Source organism: Trachypithecus francoisi, unplaced genomic scaffold (assembly GCF_009764315.1).
Source record: "Trachypithecus francoisi isolate TF-2019V2 unplaced genomic scaffold, Tfra_2.0 Lachesis_group0, whole genome shotgun sequence".
Classification (NCBI taxonomy): domain Eukaryota; kingdom Metazoa; phylum Chordata; class Mammalia; order Primates; family Cercopithecidae; genus Trachypithecus; species Trachypithecus francoisi.
In genome coordinates this window covers 17,906,995-17,926,501 of record NW_022681453.1, presented here as the reverse complement: position 1 = coordinate 17,926,501, position 19,507 = coordinate 17,906,995, and the positions used below count along the sequence as shown (strand labels likewise).

Below are 19,507 nucleotides of genomic sequence, written 5' to 3'. Positions count from 1 at the left end.
CCCATTTCTCAAGGTATTTCTTTTGTAAAGGAGCCAGATTTGGCAACTAGACTGAAAATCTTCCAAAATTCTGTACAAATGTGTAATATACAAATATACACAAGGCTTTTGCCAAGAAAAGATATCACAACAAATGACAGAGGTGGCTTTGGTGTCACATACCACCTACAGCATCTCAAACCCCTAGGAATGTGAGGGGCTGATGGACATAGGCTACACATGTAAACACGCTACATTACACTATGTACACTGAAGTATAAAAAACCCACTGTCCTCTCCGGTCTGTTCACAAGCCCTCTGGCAGGAAGACCATTCACCAGACAACCCACATAAGGGGAACTTTTTTAAGGTGGGAGGGAGAACCCTGCAGAATGAAGTGGTTCACCCTAAGATCTATTAATAGCACAAGGCATGCCCTTAAAGAAACAGACGGTAAGAGCGAATCCAGGAGAAGATGGACCACTTCTTGTGCTCCTTGTCATCTCTCTCTCTCTCTCTCTCTCACTCCATCTCAGTGAACCGGGCAAACATGGCTTTCCGGACAGCATCTTTGTAGGAATCGGCACCTGACAAACCATACGCGCTGCCTTTGGCTCCTAGGCCAGCTCCCTTTAGCCGAACTTGAGCCTGGGGAAGCACAGAGACTGTCAGCTGGCAGGTGGGGTATGGGCTGCTCCACCTCTCACCATGCCCACTCCTTACCCAGCAGGACCACCCACCAGGAGACAGAAGAGACGAAACTATATGAAGACAAGGATTACTCCAGAAGAGACCAGGAGCAAGTGTAAGGACTGGAGGAATAAAATGGGCTATGGAACACAGGCAGATGAAGCAAATCACCCACCCTTCAATGCTTGCTCAGCAAGCATCCATGCCTAGGAAAGGGTCCCAAAGTACTCCTCTGAAGCGTGGGAAAGGCCTGGTAATTATAGGCACAGATTACACAGGACAGCTCGATGTCAGCAGAACTCACATAAACAGGATGAACCTGGTCTACAAGAGTCTGACCTAAGCTGTGCTCCCAGGACAGAGCAGGGGCAATGACGGGTGAAGCTCCTGCCTAGAAAGCCAGTGGGTAGGGGCCTCTGATCCCAAGATATGATGCCTCAATGTGGGCTCTGATCAATTTAAAGATTTCTTATCATGGGTGAAAACCCTACTAAATTTCCTTTTTGAGACAGAGTCTCGCTGTTGCCCAGGCTGGAGTGCAGTGGCGTGATCTCGCCTCACTGCAACCTCCTCCTGCCAGGTTCAAGCAATTCTCCTGCCTCAGCCTCCTGAGTAGCTAGGATTACAGGTAAACGATGCCACGCCCGGCTACTTTTTTGTATTTTAGTAGAGACGGGGTTTCACCATGTTGCCCAGGCTGGTCTCAAACTCCTGGGCTCAGGGAATCCATCTGCCTTGCTCTCCCAAAGTGCTGGGATTACAGGTGTGAGCTCATGCCTGTAATCTGCCCCTTCATGCTAAGGTAAAGCTGCTCCTGGGTCCCAGGCTCTATGAGTGCTCTGATCTCATCTCTGGAACCAGCCTGTAAGCCTGGCAAACATCAAGGCCTGACCCTACTGCTTACCTCAATGGGAGCTGTAATGCCTTGGCACTTTCGTCCCAAGCCAGAGCCTTCCCGCCAGCCCATGGCCTGCAGCATCTTGTTGCCAATGTTACTGTGGTCAATGCCATCTTTGGTGGGTTGCTCGTAATTCCTGCCAGTGGCAAACACACAGTTACTTAAAACAGCCAGGGCCCCAGCTTACGAACTGGAAAATGTGCACATCACATACACAGTGCCAGCATCAAACTGCTTCTTGCGCTTGGGCTCTGGAGGTTCTGGAATGCCGTACTTCTCCCGTCTTTCTGCAGCTCGGTCTCGGTATTTCATCTATGGGAGAAAAAACACTGCTGGAAATGTTCACAGACCTCAACCTGTAACTGTCTAATGCACCTATTCAAAACTATCCCCTCAAGTATTTTTTTTTTTTTTTTTGAGACGGAGTCTGGCTCTGTTGCTCAGGCTGGAGTGCAGTCGCCGGATCTCAGCTCACTGCAAGCTCTGCCTCCCGGGTTCACGCCATTCTCCTGCCTCAGCCTCCTGAGTAGCTGGGACTACAGGTGCACACCACCTCACCCGGCTAGTTTTTTTTTTTTTTTTGAGACGGAGTCTTGCTCTGTCGCCGGGGCTGGAGTGCAGTGGCCGGATGTCAGCTCACTGCAAGCTCCGCCTCCCGGGTTCCTGCCATTCTCCTGCCTCAGCCTCCCGAGTAGCTGGGACTACAGGCGCCCGCCACCTCGCCCGGCTAGATTTTTGTATTTTTTAGTAGAGACGGGGTTTCACCGTGTTAGCCAGGATGGTCTCGATCTCCTGCCCTCGTGATCCGCCCGTCTCAGCCTCCCAAAGTGCTGGGATTACAGGCTTGAGCCACCGCGCCCGGCCTGTTTTTGTATTTTTTTAGTAGAGACGGGGTTTCACCGTGTTAGCCAGGATGGTCTCGATCTCTTGCCCTCGTGATCCGCCCGTCTCGGCCTCCCAAAGTGCTGGGATTACAGGCTTGAGTCACCGCGCCCGGCCTGTTTTTGTATTTTTTTAGTAGAGATGGGGTTTCACTGTGTTAGCCAGGATGGTCTCGATCTCCTGACCTCGTGATCCGCCCATCTCGGCCTCCCAAAGTGCTGGGATTACAGGCTTGAGCCACCGCGCCCGGCCTGTTTTTGTATTTTTTTAGTAGAGACGGGGTTTCACCGTGTTAGCCAGGATGGTCTCGATCTCCTGACCTAGTGATCCGCCATCTCAGCTTCCCAAAGTGCTGGGATTACAGGTGTTAGCCACCGCGCCCGGCACCCCCTCAAGTATTTTTAAGTCTGGAGAATGCTTTATGAGACTGCTCTGAAATACCAAATTCCCTTGTTCCCCTCATCATACCTAGTCATATCTAAAATGTTAAATTTGTAGATATGAATTGTGTGGAACCAGGGGCAGAACTATGTCTCCAACAAGCAGTTTTATTTAATTAGCCACCCTGTCAAGCTCTTCAACCAGCCCACTGGGCAGTGGGTACAGCCTGCGAAGAGGAAGGCAGAGTTGCCCGTTCTCCTCAGCATTTGGACAGGTATACCTCCAATATTTGGAAAGGCTTATCTCCAACATCAAGGAGGCTTCCAGAGACCTGTTCAGTAGTCCCTGGGGAGGTGGAATCATAAATAGTAGGGCGGGAAGGATGGGGGGAGAAGAAAAGCAAAAGCCTTAACTACAGATACGTCAGAATTATCTCGGGGTGGGAGACTTCTAACCCACTTGCTCACTTCTAACCCACAGGACTGTATTTGCATTGAAATCCCTGCCCACATGGCTGCCAACCTGCCCCAACCACCAGCACTAACTACTTGCCCACTACTGTGTTACAGGCTTCACTCTTGCCTTTGTTCCCAGATCTGCTCACTATGCCCTGCCCACCCTTCCTTTCATATCACCTGCAATAACCTCATGTCCTGCTGTCCCTTGGGATTAATCTGAAGCCCCCTTCATTGCCCATGAAGGCTTCTCCAGCCAGGCCAAACCACACAACTCTCTCCATAACAAAATCCAATGTATTGAAGCAGCAAGCTCTGGCATTCAAGACCTGTGAACAGTCTCGGCAGTGTGCTTCTGCCTTGTGAACCCTTATGATGAAGGGACAATGTGAGGCGCCGAAGGCATACAGAGCCTGGGTCTAGGCTATATGAACTACAATGGTCAGATGACAAGGATGTGACAAATCCTTCTACCCTCCCCCTGGGATCTGGAACTAAAGGCTACAAATAAAACCTAAAGGCGATTATCCCAATATCCTCTTCCTTGTGGCAGTTTCCCATTCACCTCTCTCTCCCTTAGCTCCAAGGCTTCCAGCTCCTGCTCGCTCAGCCTGGATCGTCGGTAGATATCCATGTTTTGCTATATAAAAGATTTGAAAGACACAGTAAGGACTCAGACCATCTTAATTTGAAATGTCATAATATTAGTAACATCTACTGTATTTTAAAAGCCAAAGCCCAAACAATACACAATCACATAAAAACTATAGTCTGATGTGTGTGGAGCCGCCAGACTCCCTCCACCGTCATCGGGAACAGCTTTCTGTAAGGCCATCATTAGACAGCAAGTATATTTGGAACTGTCAGGACTGTTAGGGCACTCAAATTGTCTCACTGCCTCCTCTCGCCCCCTCAGATCAGCTCAGAGAAGCATGGCCACCTTGTGAAGGTCTGAGAGTTGCTGGTGCCTAACTAGGGCATCTTTGTTCGGGAACTGGCGCCGGCAGAGCAGACAGGCCATCTTCTTCCAGTCAGCTAGCTTCTCTTCCTCACTCTCAAGTCTTTCCACCAGCTCCTCCTCATTGTCACTGTCACCACTGTAAGCAGCAACCAGACCCCTCTGGGGACAAAAGGAAGGCAGGTCACTGGAAATGTACAATAGAAAGATGGCGATGGCTATGTACCTGGATAAAGTAATGCCTCATCCGAAATGTTAACAAATCCTCATTACTGTATGTCACGCTTTAGTAGTGAATCACATTTTGTCAACTACGTGCAGTAGTCACGTCCTTGAGAGTGCTAGCCTGACAGCCTCTTGGTACCAACCTTCTTGGAGCCTAAGAAATGGATTCCTTGGTGACTACCTTCTTTTTCTTTTGAGATGGAGTCTCGCTCTTTTGCCCAGGCTGGAGTGCAGTGGCGTAATCTCGGCTCACTGCAACCTCCATCTCCCAAGTTCAAGTGATTGAAGTGTCTCAGCCTCCCAAGTAGCTGGGATTATAGGCATGTGTCACCACCCCTGGCTAATTTTTTGCATTTTTAGTAGAGATGGGGTTTCACCACGTTGGTCAGGCTGGTTTCGAGCTCCTGACCTCAAATGATCCGCCTGCCTTGGCCTCCCAAAGTGCTAGGATCACAGGTGTGAGCCACCGCGCCCAGCCTCTTTTTTTAAGTAAGACAGGGTCTTGCTCACTGCCCAGGCTGGAGTGCAATGGTATGATCCCCCAAAAGTACAGTGGCTCACTGCAGCCTTGATCACCTGGGCTCAAGCAATTCTTTTTTTTTTTTTTTTTGAGACGGAGTCTCGCTCTGTCGCCTGGGCTGGAGTGCAGTGGCCGGATCTCAGCTCACTGCAAGCTCCGCCTCCCGGGTTCCCGCCATTCTCCTGCCTCAGCTTCCCGAGTAGCTGGGACTACAGGCGCCGCCACCTCGCCCAGCTAATTTTTTGTATTTTTAGTAGAGACGGGGTTTCACCACGTTAGCCAGGATGGTCTCGATCTCCTGACCTTGTGATCCGCCTGCCTCGGCCTCCCAAAGTGCTGGGATTACAGGCTTGAGCCACCGCGCCCGGCTCAAGCAATTCTCTTACCTCAGCCTCCCAAGTAGCTAGGATTACAGATGCATGCCACCACACCCAGTTAATTTGTTTCTAATTTTTAGTATAGACGAGTCTTGCAATGTTGCCTAGAATGAGTAACTATTTTCAAACCACTGACCACACATAAAAATCCCAAATACAACATATCAGAATAATAGCCCACCCAGACCAGTATCTATCTAGTAAAACAAGCTTTTTCTTGTCTTAATTTTCTCTTTCTAGACCATTAAAACTCTCTACTCACAGATGCAATGAAACTTAATTAACTGAGCTTAGGAATTGAAGCTTCTTTTGTCGCTCCATCTCATCTGCTGTCACAGAAAACAAAGCCCCGAACATGGAATCTATGTGCAGAAACTGCTCCAATACCCACCAACAGCGATCACATTCAGTTTTAAGTAGGAATCTCATTAGCCAAGATGCAGCTGAGCCTTAAAGTGAAACACAAACCACAGATACGGTCTTTAAAACACTGGTGGTACTCCCTTACTTTGAGGGGATTCTCCTCATCTCCGTTTCGCACCAATTCTGGGATGAGCTGCTGCCTTTCAGCTAAGGCTCCCTGGGAAACAGAGGACAAGCCATGAGCCTCAAGTTTTAGGTAAGTTCCCATCATGACATACTGGCCATGCCTGCTATTACCTTCTTCTCAAAGAGAGCAAAACCAGCGTCTGCTGCAGCAGATTCTCTCCTTTCTTCTTCCCTCAAGGAACTGACAGGCTGAAAGCTATTTTTAAAGTTTTCTTTCTGCTTATTCAAACTCTTAGCCCAGCGTTCCATGTCTTTGGCGATCTAATGTCAAACAACAAACACCAACGAAAACACATTTAGTCCCCTGTGCCATGAGAATGAGCCATTAAGGATCTTATCTCAACTATATGCCCTGTTACTCTTACTTCCACCTACAAATATTTCCATTAGATGCTATCACATATAACCAAAGTCATTCATAAATATTGCTTGAAAAGATTTGAGATTTCCAGGGCTTTTTTCCCTAAGTACACAGGCTAACTGACAGTCAAGATATGGTAACAATAAAAAACTGCAAAATGCTCTAAGAACTTAGTATGAATAAAACGTGGAGCCCAATTTTTAAGAATCCAAGTAATACTGACATAAATGCTACAACCCCCAAACCAAGAGTTCAGCCCACTACCTCAATGAGAGAAATATGGGTCATGTTCTGACCTGCTGGGCTGTTTTGCTCTTGGGTTTCTCCTTCTTCTCTTTCCCCTCTTTTGCGGGAGGCAGGCCTGTCTGCTGGTGGGAGCTAGACTCTGCAGCTGGCACGTAGGTCTCCTTCTCTCCATCCCAGTAAAGGTACTGCTGGGTTAAGGAATTATAGTAGTACTAGAAAACAACAAAGAAAAAACAATTAATGCAGACTTTCCGCTACGTCAGTCGATTAAATAAATATTTCGTTAAAAAAAAAAGATCCCAGAAAGGACCCTTGGCACACCTTGGTATAAGTAAACATGATGAACCACCTAGTGAAGAGGTGTGACACTGCTAGAATAAAAATAGAATATGGTTTATTTAAAAAGTTTAGTGGCCAGGTGCGGTGGCTCAAGCCTGTAATCCCAGCACTTTGGGAGGCCGAGACGGGCGGATCACGAGGTCAGGAGATCGAGACCATCCTGGCTAACACGGTGAAACCCCGTCTCTACTAAAAAATACAAAAATCTAGCCGGGCGAGGTGGCGGGCACCTGTAGTCCCAGCTACTCCGGAGGCTGAGGCAGGAGAATGGCGGGAACCCGGGAGGCGGAGCTTGCAGTGAGCTGAGATCCGGCCACTGCACTCCAGCCCGGGTGACAGAGCGAGACTCTGTCTCAAAAAAAAAAAAAAAAAGTTTAGTTCCCAGCCAGGCGCAGTGGCTCATGCCTGTCATCCTAGCACTTTGGGAGGTGGCGGTGGGAGGATCACCTGAGGTCAGGAGTTCGAGACCAGCCTGGCCAACATGGTGAAAACTCATTTCTACTAAAAATACAAAAATCAGCTGGGCATGACGGCACGCCTGTAATCCCAGCTACTCAGGAGGCTGAGGCAAGAGAATAGCTTGAACCTGGGAGATGGGGGTGGCAGTGAGCCAAGATCGCACCACTGCACTCCAGCCTGGGCAACAGAGTAAGACTCCGTCTCAAAAAAATAAAAATAAAAAAAGTCTAGTTCCCATTAATCTAATCCCTGGACCTAACTAGAGGGCACCCAAAGAGCAATTTGTCTCACTCTGTTCCACAGACTGTTTACATAAACCAGGCAGCCAGAACAGGTGGGCGTGTCATGGAGTTCAGACATCTGCCATGACAACAGCTTATCATTGGGCCCATGCACGTAGAATCCTTTGGATACCAGGCAACCACACACAGGGTATAAACACTAGCTCAGAGGTGGAAGGAGGTGCTGGTGAAGGGACCCAAGCTCAACAGGAATTGCAACAGAGGAGAGGTGTCACATATCCTCTTCCTCTCCTTTATTTTCCAGTCGCTCACTCTATCTACTCAACAGGGACCCAGGAGACAGTGTCTGTCTCTTCTGGGTAAGGTGGTGTGGCTAACAGACACAACTTCTAAGGCCACCAAAGAGAAGTGACAGGGAAATAAATGGCCAGGCTTCACAAACGAGAGAAGTGGAAGAGGCATGCAGAGGCTTGGCCTGCTTAGGTAGGTTGCACACACTTCACACTTCACTCTCTCAGAAACCATAACCTATCAAGTTCCTGTTAAAAATACTTATTTTACTGTTCTATATACACAGCTCCCGCTCATAAATACTTATTTATGGGGTGTTCAAGCTATTTTTCCCTTTTAAAAGTTATATATGCCACCAAAAATAAAACATCACTCCATACATCTGCTAAATTCTACCCTCAAGAATACACAGGGAGCGAAAGTAAAGGATGCAGGACACAAAAGGTCATCTATTGTCTGACTCCACTTATATGAAATGTCAAGGACAGATGGCTGGGTGCGGTGGCTCATGCCTGTAATCCCGGCACTCTGGGGGCCGAGGTAGGTGGATCACGTAAGGTCAGGAGTTCGAGACCAGCCTGGCAAACAAGGTGAAACCCTGTATCGACTACAAAAAATAGCTGGGTGTGGTGGGCGCTTGTAATCCTAGCTACCAGCTACTCAGGAGATTGAGGCAGGAACACTGCTTGAACCCAGGAGGCGGAGGCTGCAGTAAGCCAAGTTTGTGCCACAAAAAAAAAAAAAAAAAAAAAAAAAAAAGGAAATCCATAGAGACAGAGAGTACATTAGTAGTTACAGGAGGGGAGCACAGAATGGGGAGTGTTTAACAGGTACAGGGTTTCTTCTTGGAGTGATGAAAATGTTCTGAGATTACACAGTGGTAACAGTTACACAACACTGTGAATATACTAAGAGCCACTGATTTGTACACTCTAAAAAGTTAAAATAGTGAATTTAATAGGGAGAAAAAGTACAATTTAAAATTTCTAGCTGGGTCTTTCCATAAATTGTAACTTGATAAAACAATCTATGGCAACAGAAATCAAAACAGTGGTTACTGAAGACACAGGTTACTGACCAGCAATGGGCATGGGGATTAGGCGGGCTGGGAATAAGTGGGTGGTGTATATACACATGTAATATACAAATGTATATACATGTAAACATTCAAAGAATTGCACATTTCTGTTTTGTGTATTTTTCTGTGTGTATACTATACCTCAAAACATTTTTTAACCCTAAAATTAAAACTTACAATCTCCAAATAAAAACTACATTTTGGTGGCTTTGAAGAAGTTAAAACTAATTTGAGTCATATATTCTTTTGCAGGAAATATTTCATTTTAAGCCTCATAAATGCACTAAGCAAAACTAAAATACTTCTAGTGAAACTGAAGAGGAAAGCAGCACATTTACTTGCGAGTTGGGGTCATAATAGAGCCCTGTTGTCGGATCATAGTAATATCCTGAAGATTCATCATACTGGTAAGTGGACGTGTCAGGTACTGCTGCAAAAACAAAATCCAGCATATAGTCATTCCAGGTAAGAAAATGGCTTTATTTCAAATTCTAAGCCAGTGAGATGCAGCAGGCCTAATGTTTCTTCTCTGTCTTACATCCCCAAGTGTCCCTCTGACACCCGCAAAGGGAGAACTCTCATTAAACAAAGACAACAACTAGGACCTTCCAACTGTCAACAGCCCCATGAGGTTTGGCTTACCATATTTGGTACCAGGAACTACACCAGTAGGGGAAGCGGCTGGGGCCTGTGTACTTGTGCTAGTGCTAGGCTGTGCTTCCTCAGTCTGGAAAGAACAGCAGCTTCAATATAATTTCAACTGTAAAGCCTTTTAAGAGAGCTAAATCACTGCAATCATCCAGAAGGAAGGGCTCCCCTGACAGACACATTGTAGCAATAATCTAAGGCAATCCCTCAGCAAAACACATGTTGACAACTTTCCTGGTTTTTCAAGACAGAGTCTTGCTCTGTTGCCCAAACTGGACTGCAGTGGCGCAATCTTGGCTCACTGCAACCTCCGTCTCCGGGGTTCAAGCAATTCTCCTGCCTCAGCCTCCCGAGTAGCTGGGATTACAGGCGTGTGCCACCACACCCAGCTAATTTTTGTATTTTTAGTAGAGACGGGGTTTCACCATGTTGGCCAGGCTGGTCTTGAACTCCTGACTCTGTGATCCGCCCGCCTTGGCCTCCCAAAGTGCTGGGATTACAGGCGTGAGCCACCGCGCCCAGCGGCAACTTACTTTTTTTTTTTTTGAGACGGAGTCTCGCTCTGTCGCCCAGGCTAGAGTGCAGTGGCACCATCTTGGCTCACTGCAAGCTCTGCCTCCCAGGTTTATGCCATTCTCCTGCCTCAGCCTCCCGAGTAGCTGGGACTACAGGCGCCTGCCACCACGCCCGGCTAATGTTTTTTTTTATTTTTTGTAGAGACGGGGTTTCACCACGTTAGCCAGGATGGTCTCAATCTCCTAACCTTGTGATCCACCCGCCTCGGCCTCCCAAAGTGCTGGGATTACAGGTGCAAGCCACCGTGCCCGGCCCTGGCGACAGCTTTCTAAAGGTCAAGTTGAAGCATGCATACAGTATAAATACACAGTTGAAATTTTTTATTTAAAATATATATGCACATATATATCATAAAGTTAATACTTTAAGCCAACTGAAAGAAATAAGGTTGAAGTGTGTATTACTCAATCCTGGCTCATATAACAGGAAAGGGTAATACTTGTACAGCAAAACAAAATTTCCCCATCAGCCACGAGTTCTGTATATAGGACAACAGAATTACCGGAGAGCCAGGTGGATTGGCGGTTTGATTATACAGCTGAGGACTCTGGGACACTACAGCCGCTGAGGTGGTGGTCACTGCTGTGCCTGATGATAAACACAAGGGTTAGGGAAAGCCAAGGCACTGAACGCCAACACAAACATCTTTATTTGTAATGCCCAATCTAGCCTTCTTCTGTCATTGTATATGTCAGTTTTTCATAAGCTAATTCCCACCAAGTACCCTGGAATCTATAATATTTTCATTTTCTTATAATTCTACTAGATGTGATACACAAAGTTAAGGATTCTGTATCATGGCTAAGAAAAGAGAAGAGGCTGGGCGTGGTGGCTCATGCCTGTAATCCCAGCAATTTGGGAAGCTGAGGCGAGCGGATCACGAAGTCAGGAGATCGAGACCATCCTGGCTAACATGGTGAAACCCCGTTTCTACTAAAAATACAAAAAATTAGCCAGGCGTGGTGGCAGGCGCCTGTAGTTGCTACTCGGGAGGCTGAGGCAGGAGAATGGCGTGAACCCGGGAGGTGGAGCTTGCAGTGAGCCGAGATCACACCACTGCACTCCAGCCTGGGAGACAGAGTGAGACTCTGTCTCAAAAAAAAAAAAAAAAAAGGAGAAGAAAGGATCTATATCTGCTTTGGGGTTGAGAAAGATTTAACTCACAAGTCTTCTAAAATCCTGATACAAAAATTAAAGCCAAGGCTTCTTAGAGTGGCTCTTCTGATTGATGCCTGAGCACCAGACTCCAGGGCCACATCCTCTCTGCTCACCTGAACAGAGCACCCATGACTCCTAACACAGAGAAGGGAAATACAGAGTTGAATTCCAAGAATTTAAACTCATCACAACATGGTCTCTAAGACCTTGTATTAACTCTTGGTGTACACATATAACCGTAATCTTCCCCAGAACCTTGGGTACATGACGACAGCCCTGAATATGCCCCCTACATTCTTTTTTTTTTGTCCCTGAGATGGAGTCTCACTCTGTCGCCCAGGCCAGAGTGCAGTGGCGCAATTTCGGCTTACTGCAATCTCTGCCGCTTGGGTTCAAGCAATTCTCTCGTCTCAGCCTCCCGAGTAGCTGGGATTATAGGCGCCTGCCACCGCGCCTGGCTAATTTTTGTAGTTTTAGTTGAGATGGGGTTTCACCATGTTGGCCAGGCTGGTCTTGAACTCCTGACCTCGTGATCCACCTGCCTTGGCCTCCCAAAGTGCTGGGATCACCGGAGTGAGCCACCGTGCCCGGCCATGCCCCCTACAATCTTACAGAAAAATGGGCTTGTAGCTTTTGGTCCAGTTAGGACATTTAATCGTATTTCTTCAACCGTAAGTGCTTAAACAAAAGTTAAAAGGGAGATGAAGTTTACTACCTGATGCAGATGATGCATCAGATTCCAATCCTCCAGCTTGTTGTTGATAAAACTGCTGATAATCCTGTGAGTACTGAAGAAAAGTCCACCATTAAAGCTGCTATTCTCAGACACACTCTGAAAGACTATAAGGTGGATGCTGCTAAAATCTACCTACCTGGGCATATTGGGCATAGCCATCTTGACCTGGCTGCAGATAACTGTAGTCAACACTGCCTCCTTCACCACTTTGAGACTACAAAACGTCAAAATGAGACAAAGACAAATTTAGTGGGCATTAAAGAAAAAAATTCAGAAGTCCCTAAAAATAAGCTCGTATTGCTGGGCGCCGTGGCTCATGACTATAATCCCCAGCAGTTTGGGAGGCTTAGGTGGGTGGACCACCTGAGGTCAGGAGTTCAAGACTGGCCTGGCCAACGTGGTGAAATCCTGTCTCTACTAAAATACAAAAATTACTTTGGGAGGCCGAGACGGGCGGATCGCGAGGTCAGGAGATCGAGACCATCCTGGCTAACACGGTGAAACCCCGTCTCTACTAAAAATACAAAAACTAGCCGGGCGAGGTGGCGGGCGCCTGTAGTCCCAGCTACTCGGGAGGCTGAGGCAGGAGAATGGCGTAAACCCGGGAGGCGGAGCTTGCAGTGAGCTGAGATCCGGCCACTGCACTCCAGTCTGGGCGACAAAGCGAGACTCCGCCTCAAAAAAAAAAAAAAAAAAAAAAAAAAATACAAAAATTAGCCAGGTGTGGTGGCAGGGGCCTGTAGTCCCAGCTACTCAAGAGGCTGAGACAGAAGAATTGCTTGAACCCGGAAGGTGGAGCTTGTGGGTGAGCCAAGATCACACCATTGCACTCCAGCCTGGGTGACAAGAGTGATCCTCCGTCTTGAAAAAAATAAAATAAATAAATAAAAAATAAATAAATAAAAGAGAGCTTGTATCGCGAGTACCACCACAGGAGAGGTCATGTCTATGAATCTGGGCACCACCAGGTCATGTCTATGAATCTGGGCACCACCACCACCATACTATCTTGAGCAAAAAGATCCTCGATCTTACCTGAGTAGATGACCACTGAGCAGCAGCAATAGCTGTACTAGCTACAGAGAAGGCGCTGACGCGGTTACCATCTGAGAGGACCAAGTCTCTGAAACCACAAAGATCCAATCATGTGATTCTATCTCAGTATTCCCACAATTAGTGCCCCTACACCACCAAGGAAACTGATTCACTCCACCCTTTGTCAGATCTCAAATGCCAGCAAGGCCACATTTCATAGGAGGAGGGCTCTTCATGGGGAAATTTCTCAGTAAGCAAGTGGCCCTGTAGTATCATTGTTCTATCTTGTAACCTGCCATCTAATAAAGCATTTTTTTGATGTGCAATTATACTAAAAAAGGGAAATTTACAGTGCTAGAGTTATGCACTATATACATGAAATTATTAGCACACTGTTCTGGAACGAATGCATTATTTCTGGATGGGTTAGCATTATACTGCTGCAGTTTGCAAAGCATGTGTTCTCAACCCATCTACCATGCTTGCCTTTCTCCTGATCTGAAACCATTTCAGGCAACTTCATCAACTGATTATAGAGGACAGGAGGGAATAATCACTAAAAGAAGACAAACGTGTCCCTCCTGGCCTTGGCAATCAGGGAAGATCACAGTGTCTCAACATACTTGGGGTACAGGCTTGGAGTTCAGTTAGCACACTGTACAGACGTGCAGATGCAGTAGTTTGAAACAAGGACAATGAAGCCACTCACTTTCTGGCACTTTTGGCAAAATCAACCCCAATAGTTTTGCCATCAATTTTCAAAGGAGGATGGAGACTCTGTAGTATCTGAAGCAGCTGAGAAGCATCCTGAAGGAGAATGTGAAGAAAAAATTTTGTAATGTAATTAAAAATCTCTCCCTACCATCTACCCCATTCAAAGAAATAGTTTTCTATCCAAAAAAAAAAGTAATTAATTCCTTATTGTGTTTGCAGATATGAAACCTCAAGAAAGGACTATCTCTCTTTCCTCTAAGATGTAAAGGTTTCCAGTATTACCAAAAGAGCAAATGCTAAACCAATCTAAAACAAAGTACATCTAGCACTTTGGGAGGCCGAGGTGAGCAGATCACTTCAAGTCAGGAGTTCGAGACCAGCCTGGCCAACATGGCGAATACCTGTCTCTACTAAAAATACAAAAGTTAGCTGGGCGTAGTGGTGGGCACGTGTAATCCCAGCTACTCAGGAGGCTGAGGCAGGAGAATCGCTTGAACCCTGGAGGCAGAGGTTGCAGTGATCCGAGATGGTGCCACTGCACTCCAGCCTGGGAGACAGAGACTCCATCCCAAAAAAGAACAACAACAAAAAAACTAAGTACAAAGGACTAAACTGTGGCTCAAAAAATTCTGCCAGTTGCATATATTGAAGTCATCAGTTCTGTAATTTAGCAGTGCAAAAACTGTCATTATGGAGCCTTGCATCTTGGGCTTCAGGAGCCTCAGACATAGTTTCAAAACTGGATGAACCACATTTGCCTCTTAAAGCTCTTTTTTTTTTTTTTTTTTTTTTGAGGCGGAGTCTTGCTCTGTCGCCCGGACTGGAGTGCAGTGGCCGGATCTCAGCTCACTGCAAGCTCCGCCTCCCAGGTTTACGCCATTCTCCTGCCTCAGCCTCCCGAGTAGCTGGGACTACAGGCGCCCGCCACCTCGCCCGGCTAGTTTTTTTGTATTTTTTAGTAGAGACGGGTTTCACCGTGTTAGCCAGGATGGTATCGATCTCCTGACCTCGTGATCCACCCGTCTCGGCCTCCCAAAGTGCTGGGATTACAGGCTTGAGCCACCGTGCCCGGCCGCTCTTTTTTTTGTTTTTTTGAGACAGAGTCTCCCTCTGTTGCCCAGGCTGGAGTGCAGTGGCCGGATCTCAGCTCACTGCAAGCTCCGCCTCCCGGGTTCACGCCATTCTCCTGCCTCAGCCTCCCAGTAGCTGGGACTACAGGCGCCCGCCACCTCGCCCGGCTAGTTTTTTTGTATTTTTTAGTAGAGACGGGTTTCACCGTGTTAGCCAGGATGGTCTCGATCTCCTGACCTCGCGATCCGCCCGTCTCGGCCTCCCAAAGTGCTGGAATTACAGGCTTGAGCCACCGCGCCCGGCCAGCTGTTTCTTTTAAAAAGGAAAGAATTGATGAGAACCTCACCATTGCAGAAGACAGCTGCACAAATGCGAAGCCTCTGTTCTGCTGGGTCTGTTTGTCTTTTATGAGGCGGATGTTATTGACTGCTAAAGACGCGTAAGGAGACAGTGCTGTCATGATGGAATCCACCACAGTGTGCGGAGCTATGTTCCGAAGAATGATCGCTAGGGGTAAATGAGACAAATGACATACACATGCATTCCCACCACCAATGCACCAATGTTTTCCAAGACAGGGTCAAGTACAAACAAATAAATCCATTTGGGACGTTCCTAGTGTATTTTCTACCCCGACATGGAGAAGATTCTAAAAATCCAATCTTTTAAGGGACAACCCGAAGCTGCTGCTGCTCCTTAAAAAAGGGTAGGAGAACAGAAATTTCCAACTGTGGTCAATTTTTTTTTTTTTTTGAGACAGTCTCGCTCTGTTGCCCAGGCTGAAGTGCAGTGGTGCAATCTTAGCTCACTGCAGGCTCCGCCTCCCGGGTTCACCCCATTGTCCTGACTCAGCCTCCCAAGTAGCTGGGATTACAGGTGTGTGCCACCACATCTGGCTAATTTTTTGTACTTTTAGTACAGACAGGGTTTCACCATGTTAGCCAGGATGGTCTCGATTTCCTGACAACTGAGGTCAATTTTTAACATGAAGATCAAAAGATCATGTATGAACTTACTATCACAGTAGTAATCCACAGACTGAACCGACTCTGTGGTTCCAGGAGGCACTTCCTGTTCAGAGTCTAGAAGGGAAAGTGACCCAATTAAAGACAAACAACTAATATATTTTCACCAAAGAAATACATTAAAAACCCCACAAGTTTTTATTTTAACCAAACAAAACAATCATTTTTTAATTTAAAAAAATTTTATTATTTTTTTTTTGAGACAGAGTCTCGCTCTGTTGCCCAGGCTAGAGTGCAGTGGCCAGACCTCAGCTCATTGCAAGTTCTGCCTCCTGGGTTTACGCCATTCTCCTGCCTCAGCCTCCCGAGTAGCTGGGACTACAGGCGCCCGCCACCTCGCCCAGCTAGTTTTTTTGTATTTTTTTAGTACAGACAGGGTTTCACCATGTTAGCCAGGATGGTCTCGATCTCCCGACCGTGTGATCCACCCGTCTTAGCCTCCCAAAGTGCTGGGATTACAAGCTTGAGCCACCGTGCCCGGCCCATTTTTTTCTTTTTTAAGCATTTGTGCCTATAGTAAAACCTCATTAATTGTCACATGGTTAACACAGAATGCAAACTTTGGGCCACAGTGGGACTGACACTACCCTGCACTAAAGAAAGGCAGATGCAGAATGCAAACCAGGTGAGCAGACTTAATTCTAGAAAACAAAAGAACTTTTTGTGCTCTCACAATCATGAGCAGCATTACCTAACCTAAGGGTAAAGATTTAAAGAAATCAGACAAGTTGTTTAAGTACACTAAAATCTGTACTTTTCCTCAAGCTCACAGTTAACAACCCTATCTGTCAGATTTTTGTTTTGGTTTTTGGGAGGCAGGGTCTTGTTTGGTGCCCAGGCTAGAGTGCACTGGTATGACCATAGCTCACTGCAGCCTTCAACTCCTGGACTCAAGCAATCCTCTCACCTAAGCCTCCTGAGTAGCTAGGACTACAAGTGTGTGCCACCACACCCAGATAATTTAAAATTTCTTTTTTTTTTTGTAGAGGCAGGGTCTTGCTATCTCTTGCCAGGCTGGTATTGAACTAATATCTCAAGTGATCTTCCCACCTTGGCCTTGCAAAGTGGTGGGGTTACATTGAGCCACCGCTTCCTGTCCCAGTTAGTCAGGTTTTAATGCATATTGCAAACAGCTGAATCCAGTCTTACCAAACTTGTCTGCTCCACATCGGAAGCATTTTAGTCTTTTCCTGAAATTGTTAAGGCAGCACTGAAAAAAAAAGTTTTATCTGTAATTATTTCTCACATTAGGCCAGGCTTTCTAGTAACAATAACAGTGGGGCCACGGGGTAGGTCCCAGTAACTAACAGAAAAGCAGAAAGTCTCGTGTAGCTGAGACATGGGGACATAATCTAAAAATTCAGAATGTAACACTGTTAAAATCTCCCAAGAAAAACAAAATTTGTTGTATGCTGAAGACGAATCCCATTATTATCAAGCTGAGGAAAGGGTTCAATTAATTTGAAAACTCTACAGCAAGCCACTGGTGAAGTTCTTCCTTGTATCAACAGAGCACTATACATCCCATCCTACAAAAACAAACACAAGGTAAACTAACCACTGTCTAGTCCCCCACTGGACAGGGCACAGAGTTTGAGCACTCTGAAAATATCAGTGTCAATATTCAAGTTCAAAATGGTAAACCTTATATAACTTTAGCAGGGTTCTCAACTATTTTGGTTAATACAGATGACTATGCCAAAAACTGAGAGCTCTAGAATTCAATACACAGTAACATGACACATACCTAAAATCTTCATCACTGGGCTTAGAACCTGCATCTTTTTTGTTGTCTTTTTTGTTTTTTTGAGACAGAGTCTCATTCTGTCACCCAGGCTAGAGTGCAGTGGCACGATCTTGGCTCATTGCATCCTCTGCCTTTCATGTTCGAGAGATTCTCCTGCCTCAGCCTCCGAGTAGCTGGGATTACAGGCACGCACCATGATGCCTGGCTAATTTTTGTATTTTCAGTAGAGACGGGGTTTTGCCATGTTGGCCACGCTGGTCTCGAACTCCTGGCCTCAAGCAATCCACCTGCCTTGGCTTCCCAAAGTGCTGGGATTACAGGCGTGAGCCACTATGCCCGGCAGAACATGCATCTTAATAAACGAAACCTCTAGTTCTATCATCTAATACCAGTGTAGGAGGACCCACGGAAAGTTACAAACCATGAATATTACTGGTGACTGAGTACTAATTTCCTTGTTTGGACAGTCAAATAAACGAACAAAAAACAGCAATATCTTAAAGGAGTTTTGTCTATTTGGGAAGAACATATGCTTACCTTGTTACAAAGCCAATCTTCAAACTTAGGTCTGGGATTGCTATAATGCATTGCAATGTGCTTTCCTTGAATCACCAACTTTTTCTGTAAGAAAAGAAGTAATTAGTTATTCCCATTGTGAGGAACATGTGTCCATTTTCCCAGGGCAGAGCACACTTCGGAAAAATCAGTGCTCTGGAATTAAATGGACAACATACGGGGAGGACCAACCACCGCCACCTATACTCTGCCCATCCAATCCTTCAGATAGGCAGTAAGAGAATGGGATGCGGAGTAAAGGTAAACGGAGTCAGGGAGTGCTGAGAAAGCTGTCAAACACTAAACGCTGACTTGCACCAGGCGGTGTCTCCAGCAGAGACAGAAGTCCTAACATTCAGCATTGACAGGCTGCCTGAGTGTGACAGTCTACTTCAAAAAGCAGAAGACACAATTCTCTCAGTTCTGAGACTTTCTCCTACTTTTGCCCTTAGCATGGTGTCCTTGGGCTTCGCTTCACCTTTCCCCAGTCCCCCATCCTTATGCAAAGTAAAAAGCCTTTACATTTCTCCTTCACCACCCCCACTCCCCGACCTTCTGCTTCAAGATGTGTCCTTTGGGGGGAAAGGGAGGGGAACTCATTTTTAAAGGGAATCTGGTTACAATTCTTTCTCAGGAGGGACTATTCTGAATGCCACCAACTCTAAAACAGCTAAATGAGATTTTTTTTTTCCTGTCAACTGCAACCATATCATGTCTTAGGTGACAGACGTGTTTTTCACTAAAATGGATGGTACTCTCTTCAAGGTGAGTAACCAGGAGGCCAGTGAAGTTTCTTCAGGGGGGTAGGAAAAGGTCATAAATGCATATACCTTCTCATCCTTCAAGTCAACCATGTGACTACAAGGACTTAATTTTAAAAGGTCAAAATTCTGAGCTGAATCAGTCTAGCCGAGAGTATACCTAGCACCTACCCCTAAAGAGCCTTCATTTAACAGGAGTATCTTTTCTTTTTCTTGGGGGTGGGGGGATCGAGGGTGAGGGTGGTTTGACACTATCAGAAGAGAAGGCGGTTAGAGATCCAGATTTTAAAAAGGAGTCTAACCCCTCTAAACATACATACTGTTGAGCAATTTGATTCTTGCAAATCCTGGAAGATTTAAGACATGCTGTGAATTTTGTCTCTGCAATATCTAAAGGCAAGACTGCATGTCTGGCCAGGAGAGAAAAAGCTGAAGGGCCATCCACTCACTGTGATATACAGAAGCAAAAATAAAAAAGCTGGGAGATATGTCAATAGATCATCCCACCAGGAGGGATGAGTGCTGGGAGACTCCAAACTACCAGTGAGTCC

At 46.3% G+C, this 19,507-nt stretch overlaps 1 protein-coding gene across 3 annotated transcripts in view; it reads right to left on the bottom strand.

Moving 5' to 3' along the window:
• RBM5 (RNA binding motif protein 5) overlaps positions 1 to 19,507 on the bottom strand; it is a 31,520-nt gene continuing 12,013 nt past the window's right edge. For 2 of the 3 annotated variants that reach the window (XM_033207981.1, XM_033207991.1), the window contains exons 7-25: positions 18,178 to 18,261; positions 17,043 to 17,103; positions 15,885 to 15,950; positions 15,215 to 15,375; positions 13,793 to 13,890; positions 13,084 to 13,171; positions 12,185 to 12,262; positions 12,028 to 12,100; positions 10,657 to 10,742; positions 9,573 to 9,657; positions 9,269 to 9,360; positions 6,572 to 6,733; positions 6,026 to 6,175; positions 5,874 to 5,945; positions 4,226 to 4,405; positions 3,851 to 3,925; positions 1,782 to 1,879; positions 1,574 to 1,703; positions 1 to 627 (exon numbers count right to left, since the gene is read on the bottom strand). In XM_033207981.1, the coding sequence (XP_033063872.1) occupies positions 502 to 627; positions 1,574 to 1,703; positions 1,782 to 1,879; positions 3,851 to 3,925; positions 4,226 to 4,405; positions 5,874 to 5,945; positions 6,026 to 6,175; positions 6,572 to 6,733; positions 9,269 to 9,360; positions 9,573 to 9,657; positions 10,657 to 10,742; positions 12,028 to 12,100; positions 12,185 to 12,262; positions 13,084 to 13,171; positions 13,793 to 13,890; positions 15,215 to 15,375; positions 15,885 to 15,950; positions 17,043 to 17,103; positions 18,178 to 18,261 (1,965 nt within the window). In that variant the 3' untranslated portion in view covers positions 1 to 501. The remainder of the gene's footprint in view (positions 628 to 1,573; positions 1,704 to 1,781; positions 1,880 to 3,850; positions 3,926 to 4,225; positions 4,406 to 5,873; positions 5,946 to 6,025; positions 6,176 to 6,571; positions 6,734 to 9,268; positions 9,361 to 9,572; positions 9,658 to 10,656; positions 10,743 to 12,027; positions 12,101 to 12,184; positions 12,263 to 13,083; positions 13,172 to 13,792; positions 13,891 to 15,214; positions 15,376 to 15,884; positions 15,951 to 17,042; positions 17,104 to 18,177; positions 18,262 to 19,507) is intronic. The other variant, XM_033208002.1, reaches the window with a different exon arrangement.